Genomic DNA, 23,625 nt, shown 5'->3' on the forward strand with positions numbered 1-23,625 from the left:
TTAGCGGAGTCTGCGGTTTCATTTTCATGTTTCCTTTAGTATTTCAAAACACCTAGGAGATAACTGTAAATAACTGAATTCTATGATCTCAGGAGCCAAGCTGCCAAGCTCAATATCTGTGGAGCAGGATGGGTTAGCCTGCCCCGTTGTTGGGTGAGAAGGTTGCATATTGTGTTTAGTTTGAAAGAAGGCTGACTCGCCATCTTTAGGTTAAGGTACCAGGTTTGTCTAGCCCACATTGGCACAATTAGAATGACTGTTGAGCTCTCGTATAGTAGTTTGTGGATTGCTTTCCGTAGTAGTGGGGTCAGGGGAAAAGCATAAGCAAATATCCCTGACCAATTAATCGATTGAGCATTCACCAGGGATCCCTCCTGAGGGTATATGGATGCAAAACGTTAGCATTTTTGGTTTTGAGCTGTTGCGAATAAAGCTACTGTTGGTTATCCTCTAGGTTGGAAACACCTTGACATTTCATCCAGTGTTTTGAGTGCGTCATGGTCCTTATTTGCTCTTTTTAGTGTCTAGTCTACTTGTTTTCCAAATAGGAACGCTTCCTCAATGGGTTGGTCTAACACAGTGGCCCGTGTGCCAGGCTTGAAGCCTGATTTCTTAGCCATGCATGTTGTTTTAGGACCATTTCCTCTGAAATATGTCATCCTACTGTGTCAGCTGCATCAAGTGTGTTCAATAGCCTTTCTGAAAGAAGACTGTATATCTACAGGGGCATGCTTTAACAAGTCATCCCACTGTGCACTGTTGTAGCTGAACATTAGTGCTGTTGCACTGATTCTTAGATTGTAAGCATCATTTATTGTTGCCTTCCTTTGAAATATTGTACATCCACCTTCTCTACCTATCTCGGGTATTCAGTATTGGTCATGGGCGTGTTAATCCACTTTCGAGTGGTAGTGATCACCAGTGAGTCAGTGCCAATTGGCCTTCGATATATATTGATGTGAATTGAAGATTTTTTTTCCTCCACCTCCTAGGTATGGAGTTTTATTTAAGCGATGGGTTGGCCTTCTTGTTAATGGCAGATACAAGTGGAATGCAATGTGTCACTATCTTCTAAAACATCCTTTATGAAGTATTTATCATCACCAGGCTCTTCCGTGAAAATTCAAACCTTTCAGAATCTCTTTGCAAGTGGTCTGAATAAAGGAAATTGTCCTCTGTTGGTGAAGAGGATACTGGAGGTTCTACCTCGTCTGCGTGAGGCATCACATTTTCCTCAGGCTTCAAGTCTTGAAACTCTTTATGTCGGTATCCGCAATGTCCTCAAATTTCTCCTGTTCAGTGAGGATTTCAGGTTGAGATTCCCCTAAGGTAAAGTTATCCAACTCCAGGCTCGAGGGCTGGAATCTTGACAGGTTTTTAGGATTCCCCTCATTAATATTCATGAGTAAAAATGTGCATACATTTAGAATCATTGTGTGCAAATTTATCACATGAATATTAAGGAAGGGAATCCTGAAAATACCTGTTTCCGGCACTTGAGGCCTGGAGTTGGACAACCCTGCCCTAGAACATAACTTGACTTTTTGAGGGTGGTTCTTCTCCTGCCCTAGTTGCTCTTTTCCCCTGAAATTCCAGGATTTTCATGCAAGCCATAATGTTTGACAGTTCATTGACCATTCTTTTTTTGCGCTTCAGCGTCAGTTGAACTTTTCCTAAAATGGCGTTGACGACATGCATGTTTTCCTAGTCTTCCTCCCACTCCATCTCTGAATCTGAGAGGTCTAATGTTTTGCGTTTCAACATCTCTGCGGCGTTAATTGTGTGGGCGGTAGGTGCCATTTTTTTCGATGACCCCTTCTGTGGGGTTCAATGTTTTGTAAACTGTCGAGTCGTCTTCTCGAACCATCTGTGTAGTGCCTTTAGCCTAATGTGATGAAGTCGAACACTCAACGCTCTTTCTACACTTCTATCCATTTGTGGTCTTGGCAGTCTCTAGCTCACCAGGGGGTTTCCTCCATAACCCGCCCTGAGGTTGATCCATCCGAGCTGGGGGATCTAACACAGCAGCACTTTTTTTTTTAAAGCACTTTGTTTGGCTTAAAGGGGGTCAGGTCAGTCTCGATCTCTGTGTTCGAATCCCCGATCAAGTTCTGAAGCGTGACTGCCGGACTCGGTTGTTTTCCGAAACCATGTGCATGGCTTAGGCCCAGCACTTAGAGCAGCGCTCCCGAAGAATGTTCGGCTTAAATAGTTGGCACGACCGGCAGCAGTCTTCGGCACGAACCCAGGGGAATTTGGAATTGCACCTTGGTGAAAACTTAAATGGTGTATTCTCCATATAAACCTGATGGAAAAAACGCTAGGCTGTATTTTGTTATGTAAGGGTTCAAAGACATTCTCTATGCGATCATGTACAAGAAAGTGTAAATATGTCTAAATGTGTAACTACAGATAGTTCCCTCACTTTCCCTACTGTACGCCGGTCATGTTGGCTCGAAGGGGTCCTTCGTTCGACTAGCCTCAATGTCGATCTCGCTGATACATGGGCAACAGTGTTGCTATTTTTTCCTCTTTGTTATGAATCTTGCTGCCAATCGATGGTGAAAAAGAAATCAATCCGGTGAGTCGACACGTGAGATATTATGGGGACCTGTACACGAAGGATAGGGATAGTGTGAATAACAACCCTGTCGACAACCATTTTTTCAAATTTGAAAAAAACAGTACTAATTCGAGATAACCCCTAAATGGCAGACTATGCAAAGCATGTGAATCTGCAATGTTTTCTTTTTGATAGTATGGCGTAATATAGATAGCAGTAACAAGCGGTGGCGCCTACAGACTGAAATGAAACCCTGCCAATCTTCCTCCTTTAGGTTACCCTTTTGCATGACAGTGTAGGGGCTATGACCAGTAATTTATATCCACTTCCTCTGGACTGGTACCTCAGAAAAGCTTTAAGAGAAAAGAGCGTAAAGAGAGGACGTTAGTCACCTCTACCAAATCAGTATATTGCTGACCAAACATTCCTCCTGCCCACTTTGCACTGAAGAAATCCCTGTTCACGCTTTAAATTCAATGAAGGGCTTTTTCCATGCAAGGTTCCTCCAAATGGCATGTATGAGGATTTTGTACTGGATTTAGGAACAGTCCACAAAGCACCTCAACCTATCATCAGACCTGACAGTAAAGGCAAACGCCCCACCAGAAGCCCCCGATGCCTGCCGCCTGGTGCGGTTCAAAACAGCTCTGGACTACTGAAGCATAAATCCCTCAGCTGCATGCAGCCTGTACCCCAAAGTCTTGTGCAAATGTGGGACTCCAAACTTGAGACAACCTTTGGTTGTGACAAAGAATGAAGCTGTAGGTTGGTTTCTGTGCTCTCAGCAGTGTCCAGCAACAGAGCCTGGCTTGTATTGTCACTGTGGTTTGTTGTTGTTTTAGGTGGCTCTGCTGTGGCATGCTCTGTGCCTCGATCATCCATCGTTACAACTGGTCTAACACAAGATGCCCAGAGGCATCTGTTCAGCAGTAAACTGTTGATGGGCATCAAGATGCTTCCAAAGAAATGCTTGGACACTTGCGGCATCACATATGGTGGGGCTGCTCAAGTGTATGCAGCTGCACCTGCCGGTCATGGTCCGTGGCACACTATCATGTGACCAAAACTATGCTGGTCAAAAGGGATGGGACCCAATAGTTACATTGGTGTAGAAATCAGACAACATGATCCTTGTTTGGCAGGGTATAGCGAGGATAGGGTGCACGTCCAATGCCTTGCCCATTAACACAGTAAGGGAAAATAACCTACCAAATACAAATAAACTGAGAAAATAAAATGCCACTATACAACCATGAAAACGCACTATATTTGACCCAATCATAAAAAGACAGCACCAGGTTTAGGTTCTCGAACACAAAAACAAAAAGGCAAACACGTTTCATTATGATCAACGTGCAAATGTTTTTGTAAAAAGATGAGATCAATGCTAGAGAAACATTGCCAAAGACGCATATACTCAAAGACCCTTCGAAAAGGGGTCTGAAATATTTGGAAGTTGCCATAATGGACTTAAATTTCTCAAATAGCATTCCCTTTTTTTTCCCCTCGAACACTTGGAAAATACAGGAGTTTATGTTGAAACTTACCACAACTGGTTCTGTTGTATTGGGTGCGATTGTGGAGGACATGACAGTTGAAGACAACTAAGTTATTGGTTAGCAAAATGAAGCATTGCTTAAACTACAATTCTTAAGAAAGGAGGCTTAAGGTGTACACAAATCCACTGCATGAGAAGAGGGAGGACCGAGGCAATAAAAGTTCTAAAGAGAATAAACAGTTAAAAAAAAAAGATTTTTTTCTTAACGCAGAAAAGTATTCATAGAAGTTATGATACGAGAGCATTCATGAGGAAATCAGAAGTAACGTTAGATGTTTTTCCCCCAGAGGAAGGGGCAACACTAAGTAAATTACATAGCCAAAGAATTTGAAACAATCAAAAATACTAGCATAAAGATGAAAATCACCCAATTACCTCTGGTCAGACAGGAAAACATGTGGACCACAAAAAACACTTGGCTAGTCCAATATGCATTCAGATTCTACGTTTAGGTTATGCAATGTGCCATTGAAGAACAGGAGACTGGGGGGAACCTGAGACTGGGACCTAGCCCTACTCACCAAACAGGCAGTTATCCCGTTAAACTACACTCTTCATACCACGTATTGCTCAAAGTTATCACTCAATTAGTGCATAAACAGAACCCACAGTTCTTTCTTTTCTTCAACCAAAATCTGTCCCGACCCAACAAAATGAAAATGCCAACTACATTGGGTAATCTGTAAACTATGCAAATAAGCATTTTCGTTTGATAGCCACCGTCTGGGGCAAGGCGTGCGACATGTAAAACTGGAAGAATTAAATGGAAAATCTGCTTACGCTTGCTCCCAACGGTTGGCAGAGAAAAGCAGGTGCACAGTGTGATCTTCTAACTCACTTTTCTTTTCCAGATAGGAGTTAATCAGCCTGCCAATTTCTGTTGTTCGCTCTGTGCAAAAAGAAAGAAAAACTTCAACCAGGCAGAAATGTATCAAATGGGCTTCACTGTAAATAACCAAAACAAAGTGTAGGGAATAATTAACATTTTAAAAACCAATATGCTGCCGAGATAGATTGGACCGATTGCTGCAGGTCTAAATCCTTACACCTTTAGTGGTGCACATGCCTTGGTCGTACCTAATGTGGGTGCTAAATCCAGGCATTTGTGCTAAATCTTTATTTAATTAAGTGAAATTCCAGTTGTCTTGAACTTGACATTTGTGGCAGTAAGCAGCTCTACTATCGTGCCTTAAGATGTTGCAGTGAGCCAGACGTTTGTGACCATTTAAGAAATGAAACACGTTAAACTGCTAGTTGACATGAATAGCTGGCAAGTGCAGCAAGCTGTGTAAGAGCTAAACACGTAACAGCCACAGCCATAAAAAAGGAAGGTCTTACAATGTAAAATGATATGATATTTATAACGGGCCTGTACACAAGTGTTTCAAGGTGCGACGAGGCAAGGGAGGGGAAACGGAGGGAAGACCGACAACGATCCTACTAGGCCAGGTGTCATGTAGATCGCGCAAGTGCATGGGAAGGGAGGGGGAAAATCAGTGCAGTACATGGGATAATAGAATAAATAACAATAAGTAAAATATGGCCAGCATGTGGCAACTGCAAGGGTAAAGGGTAAGTGCAGGCGTTGGGTGGCAAGTGTTGGAAGTGGGAATGTAGGCATACAGAAAACAATCCCTAAGTGCGGGGGTTGCCAGGAAGGCAGTGCAGGTGTGCGACTGGCGGGGGAGGGGACCTGTGCCCAAGATCAGCGGGTGGCCAGGTAACCAGTGCAGTTTCAGCCAGGGAGTCAGCAAGGGACAGGAGGAGTAGAAAAAGCAGAAGCAAAGAGAAAGGTTTTGAGGTGCTTGCGGAAGCAGAGATGATTCTCCTCAAGTTTCATGGGGGCAGGGCGGCTGTTTCAGAGGGAGGCCCCAGCCGAAGAAAGGTCTACCACAAACTTGTTGCTTGGAGAAGCGACTGACCCTGATGGAGTTGGAGGCGGATGAGTGAAGAGCTCGAGAAGGAAGATATTTAGGAAGAGAGAGTTGAAGGTATTGAGGGCCCAGTCCCAGAAGGCCTCGTGGACAATGCAGAGGGTTTTGAACTTAACCCTTGCAGCCACTGGGAGCCAGTGCAGAGATTTCAGTCCTGGAGGCCAAGGACAAGTCTCGCACTCCTGTTCTGGATGAGTTGCAGACGGCAGAGAGTAGAAGCCAGCAGATTTAAAAAGATGCTGTTGCAATAGTCAAGCGTGGAGAGAACCAGAGCACTGGAGACAGTGAGCTTCTGGGGGAAGGAGAGGAAAGGAAGAATACCTCTGAGGAGGTGCAGCTGGTAGTGTGACTTCTTAGCAACGTCGGAGATGTGAGGAGAGAAGGAGGGTGTGGAGTCAAAGATGACCCTGAGGTTTTTAGCCTCCCAGGTGGGAGCCGGAAGAGGGCCAAGAGAGGCCCGCCAGAGAGTGACAGGAAAGGAGGGTGTGGGTGTGCCGACACTGTCATACAGCCAACAATGTCAAATGCAGCACAAATGAAAATTGAACACCACAGCAGAACTTTTCTAAATCTACCGTACTCTTGAACTTCATCGCCATGTGGACCAAATCATAATAATGTTCATGGCAATAAAAACTATACAGAACGTTTAATGCAGATAAGACGTTATTTGGGGGAGTGAACTGAAGCCTTTGAACAGATTTACACCTGTGTTCTCTTCCGTATCCAAGTACTAACCAATGAAAGGAGTTCAGCTGAAGCCCAAAACAAAACATTCCCCCCTTGCCCACCATATCATTTCATACACCCAGAGATCACAAAAAATTAGAGTGAAACTTAGGTAGGCTTATCTGGAGCCATGATTCTAATCCTAGCTTCCCAATTTGACAAAAATGTTGTGACTTTCGGCATATCACCTTGATAAACTGTAACAGTTTATTTAGGTTATCTCTAGCAGAAATCTTTGTTTTCCGCAGCATTGCAGGAGACAAACTCCAAACAGCATAGAAGCTCCAGCACCAGAAATAAGTGGGTCCCCTCCCTCAAGATACAACAAACCCTTTACATCTTTCCTGGTCGTATGGGTTTAAATATACTGACAGTAAGACACTTCTATGATCTCATCAAAGCTAAATTAATTCAATTCACTGAATTGTGTGCTTTATTCTGACCCAGACACCCATGGCCAAATACCCAGTAAGAAAATATAAAAGCTAGCAGTTGGTCAAGGCAAGTAAATAAATGGCCTTCAAGCCGTTTCGCACAACCAGCAAAGCAGGGAGGCAAGAGCAGTTATGAATCCTCCTTCGATTCTTCCTGGGATTGTGTCTGTGCAGCCAGGGAATTCCCAGTATGATGGGTAAGTGGGCTGCATGGATGACGTCAAACACCATCTTTTCCTGATGACGAAACATGGAGACCTGGATATGGCTCGATTACCGAACTATGGGTTCTGATGTTAAGGGAGAGCCATCCACCCCTACAACTTGGATGGGTTTCCGTTTCTCTTGCAGGGGAATGCCGCTGTCCTTAGCCCAAGTGATGTCTAAGGGTTCCGGCTGCCCTCCATCGGTGGTAAGGGTTCGAAGTGTAACAGTACTTGAAACACCATCAGTCTGTTGGCTTCAGTTTCATACCGCGCTGGGTAGTATTGCATGACATGGAGAAATAACCCCCCCCCCCCCCCCACCCACCTCTCCCCGTTTAGGGTCGGGGTGTTGCGATTCCCTGTCGTCGAGGTGGGACTTCTGGGGAGTTTCTCAAGAGAGGTTGAGATGATCCACAGTGCATACACAATCCTTATTTTCTGCGTCTCTTGCGCTCCTCAGCCGTTAAGGGTTCTCCGTGCCTCTGCATGAATTCATCTCCCAGAGATCTTTCCAAGGGTACAAAGGGATTGACTATGGGTGGCTGGTAAGGTATTGTTCTTCTTTCCTGCCTGCGTTCAGATAGGCAAAACTCAATTTGGAGGGACAGTCACCAGTTTCTGAAAGGTAGCTGGTCTTGCTATTTCGTGCCAGCTCGTCCTTTATGTCCTCGTGGAGTCCCCTACTGAACAGTGTTTGTTGAGCGGCAGATTGGAAATTGGATACATAGGACGGTACGTCTTGCAAACCCTGTGTAAGGTCTAGCATAGCCTCATACAAAGAGTACTGGACCTCCGGTCTGTCAAATCTAGCCTTAAACAATTGAGTGAACAAGGTATAGTCATTCATAGAAGGATCTGGCTGGGTTATCAATGGAGTAGCCCAGGCCAAGGCGTTTCTGACCAAATTAGAGATGAGAAAGCCCACCCTGGCTCTGCCCAGTTCGTAAGCTCTGGGACGAAAGGTGACCTACACTAAGCAAGCATAAAGAAATTCCTTGAGATGTCTGGGGTTCCCATTGTATTTTCCAAAGGGAAAGGTCAAAGGAGGAAGATATCCTCTATTGTCTTCGCGTACAGCACTCTGCTGTCGTAGGGCAGCATTGTCAGCTCGGAACGACTGTAGCTCTACAGTCAATCCCTGTAGAGCTGCGACCAGTTCTTGGTACTGTTCCAAAGCCATGGAGGTTTTGTGGCGGCGCAAGCTCTCAGACACCGATGACTCCTCCCGCTGATCCTCCTCACCTGGGTCTTCAGTAGAACGGTCTTGGGTCTCCGTCTTCTTTTTCCTTCATGTCTTCTTGGTTTCTTCACCTTTCCTTTCCTTCTTTCAAAGAGGTAAGGGTGAGCTCCCCCTGCAGGCTACCTTGCCCGGCTAAGGGTACGCCAGGCAATGGGGACTCCGAGGAGGCAACCCCCGTCCGGGAAAAAGCCTTGAGGTAAAAAAATAAAAACCTGGAAAGATGTAGATGGCCTGAAGTAGTAACAGAATATCTTGTTTGTACTGAGAGAGTACAGGGTATGTGTTATCCAATAGGGGTAAGCTTCTCTGTGTAAACGGTGAAAACAATCCCCAGGAAATTACTGCTACAAAGGTTTGGAGAACTGAGTCCAATGGCAATGACAGGACTCAGTAAGTAGCAGGCAACAAGGAGATAGAAATGGAAGGGCAAAGCAGGGAATCCAGGGGGGAAAAAGCAAGGAGAAAAGACAGTGTTTCCAAGGCGAGCAGGAGCGGCACGCAGAGAAGGCGCCGCAGGAGAGACTGCAGAAAGGGAACGGCTCGGAAGCAGCCGCGGAAGCCAGATAACACAATGGAAAGGGAGGATGCAAGAAGCAGGGTGTTCAGAAGCCCAAAGACCAGAGTGGGAGAAACCAAAACTGAGGCCAAGAATAGAGAGAGACACAGGGCAAGCGAACAATACAAGCGTCTCACCAGTAACAAAGGTTGCAACGCAAGCAGCCGCAAGCCGGGAACTGAGAAGTAGTGGCGGCGGCCATGTTGGGGAAACACTTGACCACTGCTAGAACAGTGGAAGGAAACGTAACATCTAATGGAGCAGCCAACGATGGAAGCACTTCCAGGGGCAAAGCATGACAGAATACCACATGTTTGTTTTTCGTGCTGTGTCTGTGAGTGGTCTATCAATGTCGGTAGGACAGGGTATGCATTGTATTCAAGTTGGGGGAACAGTGTTCAATGAAAGCAAGGAAATATACCTCAGGGGATCGGATATGAACTGTCTGGGCTTTCTTGTGGAATGAACAAATGATCAGAGAAGGCTTCAGGGCGGTCAATGGGAGTTAACATTAGACTAACTCTCTAAACTGTGCTAACAACCGTTGTATACACCTGCATGTGTGAGGAAAAGAAAGTTACAATTGTGTTGCTGATGTCGATGTGCACAGAAGACATGCATTACTTACCGTAAAAGCATTTCTGATGATTGTATCCGCTTAGACTCACATGCTGTGCATATAGTCCGACATCCAGTGGTAACCGCATAGTATTGCATCTTGTCTTTCGAGAATCGAAAGGGGACATCGACATGGTAGTGCCTGCAATACTATTCCTAACATGACGTGTAGTGTACCCAAAATCCCGCACGCGTCAAGGTCCCTCCAATTGCATTTTTTCTGCTGTGAGGGAGCCTTAGGACTATCGTGAGCGAGTACAGAAAAGAGAAAAACAGAAAAGAGAAAAAAGCAGTAGACGTCTATGTTCCTTCCATCCGAGCGGGGAGGAAGGGTGGGCGCATGTGAATCTAAGCAGCTACAATCATCAGAAATGCTTTTACGGTAAGTAATGCATGTCTGCTGATGCTTGTTAATCTGCTTACAATCACATGCTTTGCATAGACTAGCGAGCCGTACCTGGAGTTGGAGGTGGGTTGTGAGAAGGAACAGTAGTGAAAAGATGCCTTAGTACTGCTTGTCCCACCTGAGAATCAGACCTAGAATGAGTGTCTAGGCAACAGTGTTTTGTAAAGGTGTGTATAGAACTCCAGGTTGCTGCTTTGCAAATGGACTTTAGGGGAACATTTGCATTGAATGCTATGGAAGCCCCTGTGCCTCGAGTAGAGTGTGCTCTAGGCTTGAAGGGCAGTTCTCTCTTAGCAAGAGTGTAACAGTGTGATGCATTTGACAAGAGACCTTGAGACAGTAGATTTGGAGACAAGGTCTACCTCTCTACCCGCCGCCACTGAAATGAAAAGCTAATTGGTTTATCTTAGTGGTCGAGTCCTTTCCATGTAAAACATGACTGCTCTGTGTACATCCAGTGTGTGCAGGCTTCTCTGTCCCATGCTCGAGGGGTTTTGAAAGACAATGGATAGTTCTAGGGACTGGTTCACATGGAACTTGGAAATTAATTTAGGCGCAAACCTAGGGTCAGTGCACAGAACCACCTTATCTCTGAACTGTAAGAAAGGGGTCTATAACTGAGAGGGCCTGTAGTTCCCCTAGTCTAGTCAACACCGCATTAAGGTCCCATCCGGGAGCCAGGTTAGAAATGGGAGGGTGAATTCTCTTTACTCCCTCCATGAAAGCCTTTATCTTCCACCACAACACCTTCTGTTGTGACGTAGTGTAGGCTGAAAGAGCAGCTAGGTGAACTTTTAGAGAGATAAAAACCAGGCCTGAATCTAGTAAATGAGTCAGATACAAAACAATATGGGTAGGAGAGCAGTCAATGTGGTTGATGCTCTTAGAATTGCACCAGATGACAAAACGCTTCAACTTACTGGAATAGCAATAACGTGCATTAGGTTTCCTTGCCTCCTTGAGTAGGTCCATTCATCTCTGAGGGAGTTGTAGGAGCCCGTACTCTATGACCTTAGGAGTTAGGCTGCTAAGTTCAGTGTTTGCGGGCACGGGTGAAGTGTCTCCCCTTTGTCCTGAGACATGTTGCACGGGTAAGGCAGTTTCATTGGAGGAGATAGGGACATCTCTATCAGATGAGCGAACCAGGGTTGGCCGGCTCACATGGGGGCCACCAATATCATGGTGACTGGTTCCTGGTGCATCTTGTGCACTATCCTGTTGAGTCGAGGGGGGGGGGGGCATATTTCGCTGACCATGTGATCCAGAGTCCGTTCCCCTTGGAACGGTTCTGGAGGGTACCTGGAGGTGTAGTCTTGGCATTGAGCGTTCTCCAGAGTTGCAAACAGGTCGATCTCTGGGAAGCCCCATTCTGCGAAAATATTGGAGACGATGTCTTTGTGTAATCGCCATTCGTACTCCATGGGTATTGGAAAATCTCTGCAGAGTAGGTCTGCCAGAAGATTGACTTCCCCTGGAACATGTTGTGACAACAGGAACATGTGTTTGAGAGTCCACTTCCAAATGTTCTGGGACAGTTTGGACAGCCCTGGAGAATGAGTGGCCCCTTGTTTGTTTAGATAATACATGGCCGTGGTGCTGTCTGTAAGGATCAGGACCGTCTATCCTTGCAGTTGTGTCTGAAAGGCTTTCAGAGCTTTGAATATCGCCAATAGCTCCAACAGATTTATGTGGTTGGATGCGATCTCTACGGACCAGACTCTCTGCGCCGTTTGCTGAAGCAGGTGAGGGCCCTCCCCCACCCTGTGAGAGATGAGTCTGTAGTGAGAGTGGCTTCTACTGCGGGGGTGGTCAAGGATTTTCCTTTCAGGAGGTTTTCCCCTCGACCACCACTGCAGACAGAGAACGAGGGCTGGCGAGACAATCACTAGATCATCCCATTGTCCACTGGCCTGACACCGCTGGCTATTGAGCCACTCTTGCATTGGACGCAAGAGCAACCACGCGCGAGGAACCAAATAATTGCAGGATGCCATCATTCCTAACAGTCGCATGGCCTAGCGTACCGTCACCTCCCGACTGGCTACTTATTGAGGGATTTGAAACATGTTTTGGACCCTCTCGTTGCATGGGAAGACAAGGCCGTCCTTTGTTCGAATTAGAGCCCCTAGGAACTGCTTGACTTGACTGGGGTTGTTAGGCAGAATTATATGCAGTACCCTTTGGGAACACCAAACACAATTAAGACTACAAGTGACAGTAGAAATTCACCTTTGGTACTAGCCTGTACTACACAGTAAAAGTGGAAGCGATGACTGAGCAGCCAGACTCATCTCAAGAGCAAGTGAGCAGTATCAATAGTTACACAAAGGACATCAATTACTATGATTCAAACAAACACTGACTCAAGGTTTCGGAGTAAAAGAATATACATTTATTTACACATCAGTTGTCTAACATCTCACTATAGTAAAGCAGTTGAAAAATCACTCTTAATACACCACACCACTCCCAATAGATTTTGGACAGGTTAAGCTCAGAAGTGAGAGCAGAATGGCACTCCAATAATTCAAAAGGGAGGGAAAGACAAAGTTAGACACAAATTGAGCAGCACCAACAGATATGTAAGCAGGGCAATCTAGAAAGAGGAACTACAGTGATGGAATCAAATCAAAAAGGCTTAGGGCCAAAGTCAATAGGACAAAAGTCTTTTGCTCAAGATCACACAGTTCAGGGTAGTTTGCAGTTAAGTCTTTGCCCAGAGTTCCAGACGAAGTTGGTCGGCAGAAAAGTTAGTTTAAAGAGTAGAGAAGGACAAGCCCTCGGATTAGTGAAAGGTTTCACACACCTTCACCGCGGCTGGACGAAACGAACAACGGATTTGCACAGTACCTTTAAATGGAGAAGAAGCTGTAGCTGAGGCGGATGTTCCTGGCAGTTCCTGCAGGCTCACGGTTCCTGAAGCGACTGTCAGACTGACATGAAGTAGGAAGACTGGAGGGACCTGCACTGCCCAGGGAAGAAACCAGCAGCAGAGCAAAGCAACAAATAAAAGGTGTGCTCCTTAAAACCCAAGCAGGGTCCGACCTTCCTGGCCGTCCGGTTCACTGTAGCGCTGTACAGCAAATTCGACCAGAGGAGGGAGTCCTGGCTTGCAGTTTGGATGAAATGGTTTGTCCCACCAGCTCGGGAAGAAGATTCCTGGTAGATCTTCTCTGTCGTTGGAGCTTGAAGATTCGGACCTGCAGCAGTGCTTCATCGGGCGGTTCAGTCGTCGTAAGGGTCCTCTTCTGTCAGCTCCTCGTTGGTCCTTTCGTTCCAGTGGTGACTGCCTTTCCAGACCCAGAGACCTGCTTTTTATGCAGTTTGCCCCCCATTCACACAGCCTGGCCGTCGATCACACAGCAGGGTGGCTGTCCCGCCGGGACAGTCACCACTGCCAATCATTTCAGAGTGCGATATGGGTCTCCAAGGAGACCCTGTGCAGGGAGTCCTAAACCCCCTCCCTCACATCCTGTCCCCCCCAAACATACAGGCACCTAAGGAGGGCTTCTGTGTAGAAGCCCGCGAAAAGACGGCGAACAAAGGAACCAACCCTGGTTTGGCGCACGCGGAGTAAAACACGAGAAAGACATTTTTAAAAAAAATGGCGAATAAACCCAGCCGGAACGGTATACAAACCTATATGGTCTAGTGGGTTTAAGTTCGAGGCTACCAAGATAGTCCTAAAACAATACCAAGGTTATTTAAGATAACCGCGGTAGGAAAAATAGGGTAGTTACCACTGCCACCAGCCAAGTCTTGATGAAAAGGGAGCGAAACAATGCTCCAAGAGAAACAGACAAAAAGGGATCTGTATTAACCCTTTCCAGTACTCTATGTAAGATAGTTTGTACTGGGTCTGTGGATTTTTAAAGAGACTAATAAAGTCAATGGCAACTTTACATGTTCTGGGAGACAGTAGTCAGTCCCAGAAAATGGAGTCCGAGTTGGGAAGTTTAAAAGACAACCCTGTGTCACTGCACTGAAGGTGCTGCGTAACACACAGAAAAAGGATGAGGCCTGTGGAGTAGGTGAGACTCCACGGTCTATGAACACAAGAAATGTTAAACACCCACAGCAAAACACATGTAAGAGTGGGAAAAAAAGGCTCACACTCTTACCAGGTGTAAAAAAGAAATCCTAGAAATCCGGCAAAGTTACTGAGAGACTCAGTAGGTAAACGAAATTGGCAATTCTGGAGAATTCTCCCTAACAGGGGTCTAAGATGGATTTCTTCTCGTTGATGGAGAATCCCAGGCTGAATAAGAGGTCTATCGTCTTTTGGGTGTTTTACAGGCATGTTCCATAGCAAACCCTTATTAGCCAGTCGTCGAGGTAAGGATAAACTGGGATGGATGATCTGCACAGGTGTGCTGCTGCCACTGCCAGTACCTTTGTTAATAGCCTTGGTGCTGAGGCAATGCCGAAGGGTAGTACCTTGAACTGATAGTGCTGGTCTTTTATCCTGAACCTGAGGTATTTTCTGTGCGCTGGCAAAATTGAAATATGAAAGTATGCATCTTTCATGTCCAATGTTGCCATGTAGTCTCCCTGTGTGAGCAAGGGAATTACTTCCTGCAGAGTGACTATACAAAACTTTTGAGGTTTGACAAATTTGTTCCCTGGGTGCAAATCTAGTACAGGGCGCATGGCGAGATCCTTTTTGGGTACAAGGAAGTACACTGAATAGATAGCCTTGTTTACCTGTAGAAGAGGTACGACTTCTATGGCGCCATTTTTCCTGCATGGTCTTGACCTCTTGTAGCAGGATGCGCAGGTGTTCCGGCGTCAGGCGTCTTGATCTTGGAGGCCTGAATTGGGGGGTCTGGCAGAATTCTATGCAGTACCCATGGGCGATACCCTCCCATGCTTGAAGAAATCATGTTAGCCGGCCCCCGACCGGAGAGGCATGGGAGGGGACCCAGATCTGCTGGTCATTTCTGACCCGAGGCTGGGGAGCTTCTAGGGATGGAATTTCGGCCCCTACCTTTACCATGTTGTGGACCTCTTGGAGGATACAGGGTGGTGCAGCTGGTTTCCTGGGGTGAGGACCAGTTATTTCCCCAAGCCAGATTGGTTGTGAGGGAAGCATTGGCCATGAAAGGAATGTCTCGAACAGCTCCCTCTCCTTGTGGAAGGCCTCTGGGTGATTTGGTCCAGGGTCTGGAGGGTGTTGTGCTCCTTTTTCGCTGTTTAGAGTGCTTCATCAACAGCTTTCCCAAATAAGTTAGTCTCCTCCACCGGCTTATTTATTAGTGATGCTTGGGTTTCTGGTTTGAAACCAGAGTTTCATAACCATGCGTGCCTCTTTAGGAGGGTACCTTGAGCCAAGGTCCTGCCAGCCGTCTCTGCCGCATCGAACGTATCTTTGAGAAAACTGATTAACTGGCTTGCCTTCAGCTACAATGGAAAGCAGGCGAGCCCGCAGCAGTTCAGTTGAAGGCCCTCTTGTAGCATGTTCCATTGTGCATCTGAATAGCTAGCCAAGAAAGTTGTGTTATTAGCTATGAGAGTGGAAAAAGCTGCAGCAGTTGTGACCCTTTTCACCTAGTGCGTATAACCTTTTGCACTCCTTATCAGGGGGTGCTTCCCCTGTGGACAGGGGGACCACCACCCTCTTCCTGGTTGTAGTTACCACCAGGGAATTTTGAGTAGCATGACCCCCTGATGTAAAGGGTATCAGAAGGGGAGGGGGCGAAACAGTTTTTCTACTCTAGGATGGACTGCCCTTGTTAGGGCGGGTGTCAACAAAGAAGGAGCCAACCGTTTGATTGAATTCAACAACGGAATAGCTTGGCTAGCAGGTGGTTTTTCTTTCAGGACGTCTTCGAAAAAAAAAAAAAATCAGCATCTGGTACAGCTTCGAGTAGCAATCTGGAAATGTTCAGCTGCCCACCTCAAGATGGCGTTAAATGCCATCTGGTCGTCAACTGGGGAGGCCTGTCGCGTGGATGTGGTAGGGGCGGGAAATCCATGCACAGGGCGTCAGGTTCCGGTGTTGGAGTAGGTGATGCCCATGGCTGAGGATCGACCCGGTCGTGGTGGTCTTCCCACTCCGCTGTGGGATCAATGTGCTCATCCACAGGGTCCCCAAATAGATATTCATGCTGATTAAATTGATCTACAGGGATCACATCCTCAGTGAGGTCACAAGTTTCATCCTGAAAATGATCAAAAGTCTTATGAAATTTTGCAACAGGGGGGAAAATAACTCTGAGGCCTTTTGGGTGTGGACTTCTCTGAGAGTTCCACAAACCTCTCTAACCTAGTCATGCACCCCTCTGGTCCATATTGAGGAACCGGAGGGGTCTAGGGGTGGGAAAGGCTCTTGTAGTTGGTCTTCTGTTGCAGAACGTTGAGATTTTTTCTTTTAACATCGAAGAAAGAGACCCAGGGCCCCCTGAAAAGTCCTTTTGAGGTTCCGACGGTTGTGGTGTGTCCTCTGACGCATCTCTAGGCCTATCTGCAGGTTCCGATTAATCCTTTGGCCTATCTTTAGGTTTCGATGAGTTCTTAGGGTTATCCCTAGGTTTTGACGAGTGCTTTGACAGTTTTTTCTGATTTGACGCCGAAACGATCCTAGCGATGCTTTCGGTAATATCTGGTGTTACAGTAGAGTGTTTGGGCTGGGCCTGCGGTTGCGCAGTTGTTTTCAGGGTAACCGAGGCCTTGTGTTCTGCCGACGCCTTCTTTTGTTGTGTCTCAACGGATACTTGAATATTGGTGGTAGTGCCCTTTGATTTAGACGGCCCGGTCGCATGCTGCGCCTGCTGTTGCGGGGAGGGCTGCAGATCCGGCCGATCAATGGACACTGCCGAACTATCCAGTGTGCCCAGTGTGCCCGTTGGAACTTTGACTGTTTTGTCAGAGTGTGAGCGCGTCGTCTATGGCCTCCGATTCGGAGCCCTGTTCGTCACTAAGCCCATTGTCACACTCGGAAGCTGCGCCGGAACTACTTTCGGACTGCGACATCCCGTAGGCCGCCCACGCGGCACTCCTTTAGTGTCTTCGGACGCAGGAGATTACAAGCCGAGCAGGCTGCTTCATTGTAGTTAAGGGGAAGACACCGATTACACTTAAAGGAATAGTGCGCTCAAAAATATTATTGTCCCAAGGGTTCGGGCATGTGTTTTTAAGCATACGTTGATCGATCATACAAACATTTCCTGCTTATGTCAGGGCCAGAAGGCCCGGACATAAGCAGAGGTGGGGCTATTGCTCGACACACTTGGACTCCATTTTGTGTACCCTCGACTCCAACTTTGGTCTAGGCCTCATTCGGTACCCTTCTGGAAGAATCCCCATGGCTACAGAAGGGTAAAGGAGGTGTCCAGCACGAGTGCAATAGCAGGGTGTCACTTTCACATATAATGTATAGGGGCTCAACCGACCTACTCCTTCCTTACATTAGCAACGACCCCCAACACATGCCCCCATGAATATATTGGTCAGAGTGCAGCTATTTCGCACAAACAACCCACTTTGATACACGGTTTTGCTCACAGTCAGCAGTTCTTGCGCGCCGAGTAGCTTATCTAGCCTAGGTCTCATCCCTTTTGTGGGATGAGTAGTTATTCAGCTATTTGGGCAACTGTTTGGTAAGGCAACTGTAGAACCCCAAAGTTGCTTTCATGCCGTTATCCATCTGGCCCTACCATGATCAGTGAAGGTCCCACAGTAGCTCGACGAAACTGGGAAGTGTGAAAGCACAGCGTTACATTGTATGGCATTCGTAAAAATGGTACTTGTAAAAAAAAAAAAAAAAAAAAAAAGAATTGACAGGATAGATTTCAAAAGACAAATTAGATGCTTTATTTGGACACTTTATATAAACATTGTTGAACAAAGAAATAGATGGTAATCATTTGAAATGGGAAGAGAGCTGTTACACAAGCTCTACTTTAGGTGGACAGGGCACGTTTGCTATGTATGTGCCCTCGGAACAAAATCACGTGCGATTCCGTGATTATCTAGGTCCAAGACCGCCATAATAACATTTTTCACAAAATCGAATTCCATTTCCTCGTATATTGGCTTACCCACCCATTTTTTGCTGCTTTTCATAAAGGTCATAGTGTAGCGAAGCATCCCAAAGTTTCCCACATTCCTCGATTGTTCACGGCCTATATTCTCGTTATGCGCTCATACCGCTAGTAATGTCCTATATTGCATCCCGTCTATGCCGAAATGCAATCTCTTTGGCCTGTACTTTAGGCACATATTGTGGAACACATCCAAATCTCCCATGTGACAGAATTCTGAGAGTCCCTTCAGATTGCTTGATAGAGAGTTTTATCAAACGCAATCCTCTCAAAAGCTTTGTGTGGAGGTGAAGATGGAATCAACCACTTCTTCCTTTCCTGCTTTGGCAGCAAAGGGCCATATGCACATTGGTGGAAATGTTGATTTTCTGTCCAAGAGTGAATTTTGGAACAGTGGTGCATTAGTGACCGCCATTTCTCTAGTAGTATTTCCCCAGACCCATCCCAAGTTTTGGAGCTCCACCAAAGATGGTTGCTGAAAGACTGGGACCACTGTAAAATATTTTCAGAACCTTTTTTTTCCTGCAGCTAAGATTTTTTTTGATTGATTTGGCAGTGTGCCATACCTCAAATTGATGATGAATATTTGGAAACTGCTCTCTCATTCTCTTGGCTATTGAAACTTATCTGTCCGTGGCTATGAGATCGATTTGCATTCCCCCTCGAATGGAGATTTTCCAGGGATTTTATAAAAACCAAGTTTCTCCATGGCCACTGAGGATTTACATTCGGACACCTGGACGACCACCAAACTCACATTTTTTTTCGTTTCCATGTCCTGAAAGTGGTATGTGCAGTACTTTGCTGAAAATCCGGGGCCGTCACACTGTCCATCACCAGCTAGCCTGAACCGTTTTTCGAAGAATGTACTTTATATAGACATTTGTTCAATTTCAAAGCTTCACTAAAAGCACAGACTAGATATTGATGTTCATATTTTTAGTACTGCGTTTTAGAAAGGAACTGGAGTCCCACAAATTGACAGAAACTGGACAATTTAGAGCCACTGAAAAGTAAAGCAGCTGCACACAGTAGATTTCCAGATGGCAGTTTCCCCAGCATTGGTTGAGCAGACCATGAACATTTTGCATGGAGCATTTCACAGGTGGCTTGTATTTTGAGGTTACTGCCTTTTGATACACGAGTCACATTCACCAATGGCTTCCCACATACTGCCCCCCCCCCTCACTGGATGCACACATTTCAGCATTATTATAATCTCCATAAGCAGCTGTCAAATACAATGTATTTGGGTTCCTTTATTAGACTATCATCCTGCATGAATGTTGTTTCTGACTCAACTGTGGTTGACCTATCAGCCCAACTGGACAAACTGTAGTCAAGATCTTTGGCTAGTTCCTTGGTCAATTGTGTTGATGCTTCAGTCTCTGTTATTTCAGCTTCTGTTACTTGAACACGAATCGGAGAAAACATCATTGTCGATTGTTTTTTGGGTGGCCCTTTTTTGGCGGGTGTCAATTGTGTTAAGGGGTCTGCGACTAATTCAAAAGCATCTTCATTACATTCAGTTTCATCTACATTTGGTGGAGCACTTGCATTGTAGCAATGGTCCAACAACACTTTGCTGGCTTCGCCGGTCACATTCAATTCATTTTCTGGCCATTGGGCAAAAGCATCTCGAGTCTGCTTATAGATTTGAACAAGCTGCACCTCAAATAGTTGCTCCATGGTGAAATCAGTTTGGCAAGCAGCATCTCAGATTTCTGCAGTTGTCTGTGTCTGCATAGTTCGTACACCATCGGGCAACTAGAAGACGGGTTGGAAAAACATGTTCAATGTAAATCCAACATACAGTATATGGCACTTTAGATTTTTTTAAAAAAGCATGTTATGAAGGTAACCGCACAAAACACTGTTTGGAGATGAAATTGTTTGTTAGTTTCTTGGTTTTCTGTGAAACCTTCTTCACTGTAACGACTGCACCAGCAAGCTGGCCCGCCAACTCGGATCCATGGGCCTCCTCTTCTATATCCCGATCTTTTATATATCACTAGAAAAGAGTATTCATAAAAAATAAGTAATTTGTATTTGAAATGAAATTATTCCATCGCACACACGGCTTACATAGATATCCTCGTACACCGTGTACATCACTTGGTCAAAATATACATTTAGAATTTCACCCGATTGATGGCTAGTTTACTCGATCAAAGATGACTTTGCGAAACCCACTGATTGAAATGTTGCACTGAAGAAATTTGCAAAAGATGCTCGTTTATAATAAGGTCACTGTCTAATGGCATCAGATCTAGGACCTACTTTTTTTCTTACAGGGGGAACTGTCAGTACGCATACCTCTGGCTCTGTATCAGCTCCGAAGGATGATGCAATTGTAGTTGAAGTACCAGCATCACCCTGTAACACAGTGCTTGTTTTAATATGGATGAAACAAGTGAAATTGAAAACACATTGTGATGCAGACAATGGTACAGATCAATAAAAACCCATAAATTAAACATTATGTAAACAAACAGGATACATAAATTTGATCATATCTCAAATTCCATGCATAAAACATTTCCGGAACTGAATAGCTAAATAAAACTATCTGATGTGCGCTCGAAGTTGTTGTTGACTCCAGGGAAGACATGGATGCAGAATCTTGCTCCTTCACATTCAGTGCATTGTCATGGAGTTGTAAAGGGAAATTTATATTTGATTTAGAAATGACAACCTAAATAATTGACATGTAAAGCGACAGATTACGAAAAGATTATGCTCATTTCCAAGGGCACTATAGCATAGTTATCTGTGCCCATAAATCGTTTGCTATGATGCTCCTAAAACCAAGGACAGATGTTGAGCAAAATGGAGTTCAGTTATAAAGCGTACAATCTCGTAAATATGAAAAACTATTATAAAGGGACATTTACACCTAAAACACCAATCCGTCCATGTAGTTACCTGTTCAGTACCCCCAAGGCCTACAGCTAAATCAGGAACCGTAACTCACCGAAGGCAGCGTGTGCATGAATAGAGTCGGAATTGCATTTGGAAGCAATTTACGAGACATTCCGAGTCGATGCTTCTTTATGTACTGCAATTGGTCGTACATATTCGTGGCAAAGTGCAGGCTGCAGATGCGGAATCGATCACCCCTCGAGTCCACCAAGACTTCATGGGCTCTACTTTCAAGCTCTTCTGGCGCGAATCCACATTATCTGACCCAGTCTCTTATTAGATCTGTATTCCTCGGGAATACATGCATTGTAGTGCCTTTAGGTTTGTTATGGGTCTTAGAGCGGCAACCGTAAACCATACATGCAGGTATTGTTGGAAATTCTGTAAAAAAATAAATTTAAAGAAGTCAACATTATTAGAAAATTACTTTGCATAAAAGCGTGAGAAAGATGGAATTATAGAAATGTTTCTATGCAATCTATGTTTTGGTCACCGAAGCAAAACCTGTGTAGCGTAGCCGGCTGTATTATAGGATAACTTTCATACACAATTCATCATAACATATTACTCTTCCCTTGAATGTACTATCGTGCATCAAAAGGAAATATGCCAATAGACACGGTCCGCGAAGGATGCAATCCTATCCCAATTGACACTGATGATAATTGCTATATATCGATAACATAACAAATTAAAATCAAGTCAATGGCAATGAGATGAATGAACATTACACTAATAGGTAGGTTCGTTCGAAATAGATAGAAATTTAAAGCTCAAGGAGATTTGTTAAGGTGACCAGCCCTTACCTTGACCAACAAACAGTTAGATTAAGCAAGCAGGGCAGTTAGCAGCAGGAGAACAGAGAGATGTTCACAGGTAGCACGATGACGAGCTGACTCGCAGTGGTCACAGAGGTTCAGGTAGCATGTTCACGAGTTCACTTGCAGTGCTCAAAGATGTTCTCATGATAAATATCAGGTGGTTTATAAAGAATTAGAAAAGTGGGTGTGTATGTGAATGAATGACGTGTATATGGCCTGGTCTTATGTGGATTCCAGCGGGCGCCTGCCTGGAGACACTGGGTCTGAGAAGGGCATATGAACAATGACCCCCTCCGCGTAAGATACTTTTGAAGTGTACATGGTGTTTGGCACCTTGGCCGTTCCAACCCCTGCCAGCCCACTTTGGCAGCGCACAGCCACAGGTGCCAACACGTCATTGATTCTGGAGGGGTGGATGGATGGGCATGAGGCGTGCAGACAAGGCCCGGAACACTGCTGAATGGAGACACTTGATTCACTGAACAATTGAAACCACCATTGATAAAAGTTCTGTTGCGTTTTATTTTGTTTGCCGATTTTGATGGCACAAATGTACTACACATTATAAACTTCTGGTTGCAGCACAGTGTGGGAAAATCCCCTGTACTGACCAATGTCACTGGGGAAAGTTTCTCTAATTGTACCAAGGTTACTCTTCGAATGCGGTGTCCAAGCCTCCTATGAAGCCACCATGTAAACGAACGATAGGCCACCGGCCTGTACTACCTGTGAAAGAGAAAGATACAAACTGTTTTTAAATGAAGATAAGTGTATTAAACCTTAGTTGACAATGACAAATCTTGTATCCAATGGCAGTGTTGCCAGTACAAATGGTACTTAGACACTGTACAATATTGAACGACTATGCATTCCATTACATTTGGGACACAAAGAAATATTGCTTCATGGTTGTACATGAAATAAACACAAGGAGACCACTATGATTTCCACAAATTGCGAGTGATGTGTAGAATTGCAAGACTACATTAGCTTGGCATTGATAGATCAAAGTTACGACAATATAGGAGACAATCATGAAATGGTAGTGGTCTAAGTGACATCACAACTAGAGTACACTTACTCGTTACTTGGATTGCGAGGGCAAACTGTTGCTCGAAATTCGTGCATAAGCACCATCATAATCCTCAACACGGACCATGTGAGGCAGGCTGCCCTGAAGTCTGGCAGCTCGGTAACGCATTACGGCTGTGTCTCACCTTCCGATATGTAAGACAAGCATCCAGAGTTTTCTCAGCAGCAGCAGTTCTCCTCCTGGGTTGGCATTAGCGTGCATCGATTGCAGGTACACCAGGTGGAAAAGTCGTCCATGAGACTAGGCTCAGGCTCTTGATCTGTTGAATCGTCCTCCGAACTGTCGTCCGAAGCCCCATCAATTCTGCATCTTTCTCTTTCGAGTAATTCCGCCTCGGAATACTCCGGCTCATACTGGTAGGGCTGTATTGTTGCCATTATGGGGCAAAATAGAAATGGATAGTAATGGTACGAGTATCTGTTCGCACGGGCTATGAGCAACAAAAGGTAGCTGACCAGAGCACAGAAACGAGGCACAGAATACTAAAAAAAAGAGACAGTGAA

At 45.3% G+C, this 23,625-nt stretch overlaps 1 protein-coding gene across 1 annotated transcript in view; it reads right to left on the minus strand.

The window, feature by feature from the left end:
* Positions 1 to 23,625, minus strand: part of DTYMK (deoxythymidylate kinase) — a 372,901-nt gene that overhangs the window by 274,841 nt on the left and 74,435 nt on the right. The window contains exon 2 of the mRNA XM_069618126.1: positions 4,902 to 5,010. Coding sequence (XP_069474227.1) covers positions 4,902 to 5,010 — 109 coding nt within the window. The remainder of the gene's footprint in view (positions 1 to 4,901; positions 5,011 to 23,625) is intronic.

The sequence above is a fragment of the Ambystoma mexicanum genome, chromosome 10 (genome assembly GCF_040938575.1).
Source record: "Ambystoma mexicanum isolate Mex_15411 chromosome 10, UKY_AmexF1_1, whole genome shotgun sequence".
Taxonomy (NCBI): domain Eukaryota; kingdom Metazoa; phylum Chordata; class Amphibia; order Caudata; family Ambystomatidae; genus Ambystoma; species Ambystoma mexicanum.